The following is a 7,428-nucleotide window of genomic DNA, read 5'->3' on the forward strand; positions in this document are numbered from 1 at the left end:
CAACGAAGATTTCAATTGCAAAATATATCACATGCGTTTTGTAATACACACTCTACAGTTGGGGATAAGGGATGACTTGAAAGGCGAGCCGACCGCAGGACTCTTAAACAGGGTATGAGTTGTCGTGAAAAAACTACGAACGGCCAACTTAGCCCCAATTTTGAAGAAAAGGTGTGGCCTTCAGACAATTCTAGATATGGAAACAAGGTGGGGTACGACCTACCTCATGCTAGAGCGTCTTCTGCGCACGAGACCAGTCGTCGAAGAGCTTGGCGACGCGGCTCCTGCTCTTTTCATGTATGAACAAAAGTGGGAACGGGTCGCCACCCTCAAGGGCCTTTTGGAAGAACCTTACAACGTAACGGTACGGTTGCAAGCCGCAGAATTGACTCCCGGCACGTTTTTAAAAGAATGGTGTTTCTTGAAAATGAAGCTCGGTCGGTTGGGGCAAACACACTCTGTTGCAAAAGATATTGGATAGTCTAGAGCTCAGGGAGGTAACTATGTTGGAGTATAACGAAATATTTTCAGCAGCTGTGTCGCTCGACTTGCGGTACCGGCTTCTGTTATGCGATGAAAAGCGTAGGACCGGGAAGCGGGTTTGATTGGAAATACTGCGTCGCCTTCGACGTGTCGAGTCAGCTGCGGCAGTCCAATCTGACAGCGAAGTTGACGACGAACCTGTAGATACCTCTTCCACTGCTTCTAGTGGCGATGAACTTGAAAAGGCTCTCGACAGATAAGCTAAAGCCCTCTCTACAGCCAAGCTGAGACACGCGACGGGAGAGAAAGGCATGGAACAGGCCTGGACGGCCATGGAAGAGCTGGGTCGAATGAAGGGGAAAACCGTTTTTGAGACAATCCAATACCTTCCTCACGAACTACAGGAGTTGGCGATGGTTCTGTAAGCTTTACCAGTTAGTCAAGTGAGCGTCGAACGATTGTTCAGCGCATTAAAATTCATCCTGTCTGATTGGCGCAGCTGAATGAAAGAAGATCTGGTGGAATCTATCCTATTTTTACGTATGAACGAATAATAATCGCTATGTTGTTGTATTTTTCTTTCTTTTTTTGTTTCTTTCTTTAAAGTTACGATAAAACTAAATACAGCACAGGGCAACTTGGTTATTTATATTGGGTATTTGCTTTTCGTTAGCTGGTTTTATATCTATATATATAAGTCGGATTTGGGAGTCGGACTCGGGAGTCGGAATCGGGTTTATTTTGTAGTTCGGAGTCGGACTCGGGTTGTTTTAAACCGACTCCGCAGCCCTGAGGAGAATCACTAAATACTGAATGGTACCGAATGGAACCCAATGCAACTCGTAGGAGAATCACTATTACCGAATATGGTACCGAATGGAACGCAATAACTGATGACAAAACTAACTGTCTTTACTTTCTTTCACAGCACTTAGCAAAACAACGATCAGTCTCACTTGCAGCTGAAATAAAATCTCGAGTTTGCCGTATTAAAACGACGAAGTCGGGTCTTTGTAGATATAATAGCTATTTTGATAAACTCTGCCTAACTTTTAAGAACTCTGCCTAACTTTTAAGCGATTAAACATGCTTCTTACGTAAGAAGCGATTAAACATGCCGCGACCGTTTAAAAGCAGGGAGTCGAACCGCTTGACTTTTCCGGTTCAGGTTCGGTTCGGGTTCAAGGAATTTTTCGGAATCCGGTTCAGATCCGGTTTCGGTTTCGAGCAATTTAAAAGTTCCGGTTCAGCTCCGGTTCGACCGTGGTTATTTCAAAACCGGTTCATAAAGTTCGGTTCGGGTACAATATAAGTTGCGTGAAATTTAAAAATGTGGGTCAATAAATGTAGAGAATAATCTTTGAATTGTAGGCCTAAGTCATTTAATCTAAGTTACGTGACGTATTAAAAACAGCCTAGCTCATTATTAGGCTAATATATCTAAAAAATAAAAAAATCCACGTTTTGTTTAATAAAAATTCATGTTTTTTCATAAAATTTCGAACATGGCGTAACTTCTGTAAAATATACAAACTCTGTAAAATTTAGTTGTGGCGTCATGCTGGAGTGAACCGCTTTTGTTTACAGGTTGGGTTCAGTTAAGGTTAAGGTTCCTTTCAAATTATTTGGTTCAGTTCCGGTTCGGCTCCTCACAATCTTACAAAACACGGTTCAGGTTCGGAAAAAATTGACCCAAAACCGGTTCATAAAGTTCCGGTTCGGTTCCGGTTCGACTCCCTGTTTAAAAGTGAAAATTGCTATGGTCATTTTTAAGAGTATTGCCATAACTCTCGTTTAAGACCCGGCGGACTAAGCAAGCCAGTTATAGATATTCCGATTTAGACACATTTGGTTCAATTGGGCTCCATTCAGGACCATTCGGTACCATTCTGTATTTAGTAATTCTCCTACGAGTTACATTAGGTCTTTTGTGTCCCATTCGTTACCATTCGGTATTTAGTAATTCTCCTATGAGTTCTATTGAGTTTCATTGGGTTCCATTCGGGTATCATTCGGTACCATTCGGTATTTAGTGATCATCCTACGAGTTACATTAGGTCCTATTGGGTTCCATTCAGTAGCATTTGGTATTAAGTGAATCTCCAACGAGTTACATTAGGCCCTATTGAAATCTTGTGGGTTCCATCCGGTACCTTTCGGTATTTAGTGATTCCCCTACAAGTTACCTTTGGTTCTATTTTTCATTTTAGTATTGCTTTTAAGGTCCAGTGTGCCATTTTGTGTTCATTGCAACCCTCCTTAGGTATCATACGTTTTAAAATACTCTCATGCGACATGATATGCTTCAGTGTAAAGTGACATCAGAGGAGTAATGGGTTGCCAGTTTGAAAATTTAGGCTTTTTTGGTTTTATTCAAAAAAATCATGAGTGTTATGTTCAGAAGAGATCAAACTTACACAAAAAGAGAAAAAGTGCCAAACAAAATTTACAAAAAGAGAAAAAAATCGCAAGAAAATTTTACAAAACCGACAAAAAATTTGAAAAATTGCTGCAAAAAGAGAAATTGGCGCTGGTCTAGAATCCTACCACTTTTTTTTTTTTTTTTTTGAGCGGCAGGAGGTAAAGTAGCAAAATTTAGGTTTTAAAATGTAAATTCCAAAGGTAACAATAAAGCTGAAAATTTAGAATTGTGTAGTTGCCCTTGTGCTGGGTCTACCCTAATGATAAACACACCGTCAGAAAGAGCCAACCCTCTTCTGTACAGCGAGAGCAAAAACAAACCCCTATATGCATGGTGCGACGCCTAGCGGAACTCTTAGCGTACCCTATATTATAAATCTCTTACCACTAGGTGGCAGCACAGAAACTCTGGTCGAGTCTTGGGGTAGCCTTATTCTATTCCTAAAACGTAACTATGAGTGCTTAGTGCATTAGCCTTTCTTTACAGAGTCCATTCTTTGAGGGTAATGTGGCTGGAATATCTACGGCCGCCTAGCATAGGAAATTGCATTGACGTGCGCAAGTAAAAGTATTTTGAGGTTTATACTAAAATCTCTGACTACCTTATAATGGAACTTAGCTGTTGGATTATCTGTTTGACAGTAAAACAAAATTTTGCACATTTAAAAACTGTATTTAGGATTTCTGGCGATGGCTGCCAAAATGTCCTCAAAATAGCGATCCGGGTCGCGCTGCCGGCGCTACATAAACTCATCTAGGTAGCCTGGAATAAGATGTGCCGGAGCGCCGTTCACACTTTTTATGTAGCGTTTTGCTGCACACCACAAACTTTCGATATGGTTTGTGTGAACGCCAGCTGGTGATACAAATTCTATTGAATGGTTCACCATCTCGTGCTGGAACCCTATAGCTGGAAAAAAGTATTATCTCATCAATTATTTTTTATAAACGAATATAGCGCAACAGCTAAAGCTAAAAACCCTACATTGTTTTAAACTTACACGACAAGTTGTCGTAGGCGCGCCACATGTCGGACCATATTGTGGTGCCTGGCTCGATGTTTTTCCAATATAATTGGCTGTAGGGTGGCGCGGTCCCGTTTTTCGACAATTTGCATGAAGCATTCTCTTGAAAAACATGAATAAAATGCAGTGATATCGCAACAAACATGTGTATACGGTAAGTTGATGTTATTAAATGAACTCACTTGGTATCAATGTCGACGCCGCCAAATTGGGGTATTGGCCGTGCCTGCGCATTGGCGCTTGGCTTACGCCGAGCCACCAGCGATTCGTCGATTGCAACGACGTGGCCGACGCCGCCTATCATGGCCCTTGTAGCCATTAAATCTTCTGAACAAATCTGTAAAAAACATAATATTTATAAAACTTTAACACACACACAAACACACACACACACACACACACACACACACACACACACATAGCCTACGTACGCAAAAACACACAAAACGATAAACATAGTAGTAATACTTCTCTCAAGAAATTTCGCCAATATGTAACAGTTTGTTTTGACAGGGCAGTGTGGCGGAGAATATCTATAGTTGATGCTTTAAATGACCAATGGTACACCAACTCGAATAGTGTTTCCAGGTCGACGTTGGATCCTTTAAAAAAGGATCCTTTTCTCAAAGAGAAAATTTTTCTACAATTCTATAAAAAAAACAATTTGTTTACACTAACAAAGCTTGGTTTCCAAAGTACAGGTTTTAAAAAGATAGTTTGGATACCGATGTAATTCATAACAAATTACTAGATATCAAGAACATAATACCATCGTTTAACAAAAGCATCCATGTTTTTTTAGGATAGTGTGCGTAATCTCGTTATATCTAATGACAACCAAAAATGCAGTTATTTGACACAATTAAATCAAGTTTAAAATATACGCTTGAAGAGTCTAATAACCACGGGCATTTAATAGTTATCTTATTAACTAACTTACTCGTTTTGGACAGCGCCAAACCAATCCGTCTTGGGACGATCGCAAAACTTTTTGTTCCATTTGGATCTTACAGCTTGGACATTCCATACGTGCTGCTATAATGCCCTTGCTCCGCGCCCAGGCCAAGGCTGAATCGAAAGTTCGGAGAGGTCCATTAGAAAAATAACGTAAGCTCAACATTGAACGATCCATGGTTCAAAATGTTTTTAACAAAATGATCGTCCTCGTGAAAAATAATTCACAAAGTCGTGTTTTAACTGTGACGTAATAAATGCTTATCGCATAGGTTTGAAATGCCGGATGCGTCCACAAAGAGCATTGTTGACGATCTGTCTATAAACTCTATACCTAATAAACCCTGCAAAGCTAAAGTGACTACGATGCACATTTCTAACTTGTAGGTTACGTTAGCGTTTTGTTTCACGTCTTTTTAATGGACCAGTAAACATAATATAAAAAGTACGACGCTATATAAATTACTTTTTTTGCCATCACTTTAAGGTAAATGAACGATGAAATATATAGCGCTTCGGCAAAGTATTGTTTTACAGGATTTCACTGGCATGTGACTAAAGGTTAATGCCCTGGATTTCCATCGTTCAATTCTAGAAAAATTTATCCAGTTAAAAAACATTGTACGCTTATAAATGCAGTATTCTGTTTCGTCAAATAGGCAATTTTTTCGCGCCTCGCGCGCACCATTTTGCCAGCATTCTCATTATCACATTACTTTTTGACGATGCTTTTTGTCGTCATCTTTGAACATTTCATGACCTACGAAAACGAAAATCGTTGATCGCTCCTAGCACGCATGTCGCATATATAGCCTGCTTTATGTGGCCCGCGAAGTATATCAAAGAAATATTGTGGCCCGCGATGCTGTCAACCTTGGACCACCCTGATTTAAACCATGATTAGTTGGCGATTTTTATTTTTGTCAACAAGAAACAACAATAGTAGAAATTAAACGGTACGCTCCGTCCGTCTGCATATCATTAAAATGAAGGGAACACAAATTGAAGTAACGTGTACAAGCCGAGAAAATGTACTAGAGCTCCAGAACAAGCTTGCCAAAGTGTCATATCTACGAAATGTGCGTCTTTTCGAGAGTGATGTTATTAATGTGGGTATCGGATGGGTGCCAATTCCTTTCTCTAGTGAAAGTATCGAAGAAAATCTAAGCTCGCATTTTGGCGAGGTGAAAAAGATGACTCATAGAAAAGATAAACAGGGATTACTGTCAGGCATGAGAATTGCAACCATGAATAAAGCAGATGTACAAGAAAATCCCATTCCGAGCTACATTTACGTGGATGGGTTAGAATTTTATGTAACCTACCATGGGCAGCAGTTTACATGCAAATACTGTGGGGAAGCTGGACACAAACAAGTAAAATGTCCGAAAAGGCTGAACGACTTTCCAGAACTCCTAAACCAGGATACAGACAGACAACGGAAAGCGCCGTTAGCTGCCAGCGCACAGCAAATTAGAACGCCTCTCTCGCCTGGTTCGACTGCTTTGACGCAAAAACAACCTGCAGATCAGACTTGTGCTGATAAGCACTTGCATAACGGACAAGCCGCTCCAATGATAACTGATAAGAACGTACACCTGAAGGCTGGCGAAGGAAAAGACGACTCCCAACAAGATTCAAGAAACGAAGCAGCATCGAACAAGACAAAGTTTTCAACAGCAAACTTCAAGAAACGTCTCCGCACGAGCCCTCCAGCTTTGCCAGATAGCAAATCGCAGAGCCTCTGCGAAGACACCATATCTTTGATTTGCTCAAAATGTAAAACGGAAAGCACAATGGCTCCGGATTCCAAGCACTTTCACTGTTACAAGTGCAAGAGTGATTTCAATATAGTAAAGGCCTGTTGCGAAGATGCTATGTACCTGGTCCCAGCCAAGCAAAGGGAATTCTGTTGCCCAAAATGCCACTCCAGCATGCGGTGGATGCCATGTTGCCAGGAAATCCAGCCGGAATTTCAAGTGGACGGAGACGTTTTCGAATGCATCCAGTGTGAAAGGTACTCTATTGCTTGTGTATGCAAAACACTTAATGCGGTTCCAAAGCTCACTACGAGCAAGGAATGTACTAACCACCTGTGTAAGTTTAAACTTGTTAACTGTAGCTGTGGACAAAAGTCAGCACAGCAAATCGAACCTAGGTGCCCATATAGATGTGCATGTGGCTTTGAATACGAATGGGACATTGACTTAGGAGTAGAGCGGGTGTAACTCTCTTAGATGTAAGTGTTTTTTATTTTTGTTTAATCTTTATACTTATGCCTATTAACATTGCTTCTTTTAATGTTGCCGGTATTCGTGATGGTACCAAACGTAAATCGATCTTTAATTTTATCAGAGACAAAAAATATCATATTACGTTGCTGCAGGAGACACATTGTTGCCCCGCGGACGAAAAATTATGGCGGATGGAATGTGGCGGAGAAGTCATATGGGCACATGGAACTAAACGTAGTAGAGGTGTGGCTATTTTGTTTTCCAAGCGCCTAACGTATTCAGTAACAGATTTAATCGCTGACCCACTTGGA

The 7,428-nt window shown here is 40.8% G+C and overlaps 1 protein-coding gene across 1 annotated transcript; it reads left to right on the top strand.

Annotated features, from left to right (window-relative positions):
- Nucleotides 1–5,869: 5,869 nt before the first annotated feature.
- LOC146137990 (uncharacterized) lies at nucleotides 5,870–7,111 on the top strand. Its single transcript, XM_083394301.1, has one exon. It carries the CDS (start codon nucleotides 5,870–5,872, stop codon nucleotides 7,109–7,111), a length of 1,242 nt encoding a protein of 413 aa, XP_083250427.1.
- The last annotated feature ends 317 nt before the right edge of the window (nucleotides 7,112–7,428 follow it).

The sequence above is a fragment of the Ascidiella aspersa genome, chromosome 7 (assembly GCF_963924565.1).
Source record: "Ascidiella aspersa chromosome 7, kaAscAspe10.2, whole genome shotgun sequence".
Lineage (NCBI taxonomy): Eukaryota > Metazoa > Chordata > Ascidiacea > Phlebobranchia > Ascidiidae > Ascidiella > Ascidiella aspersa.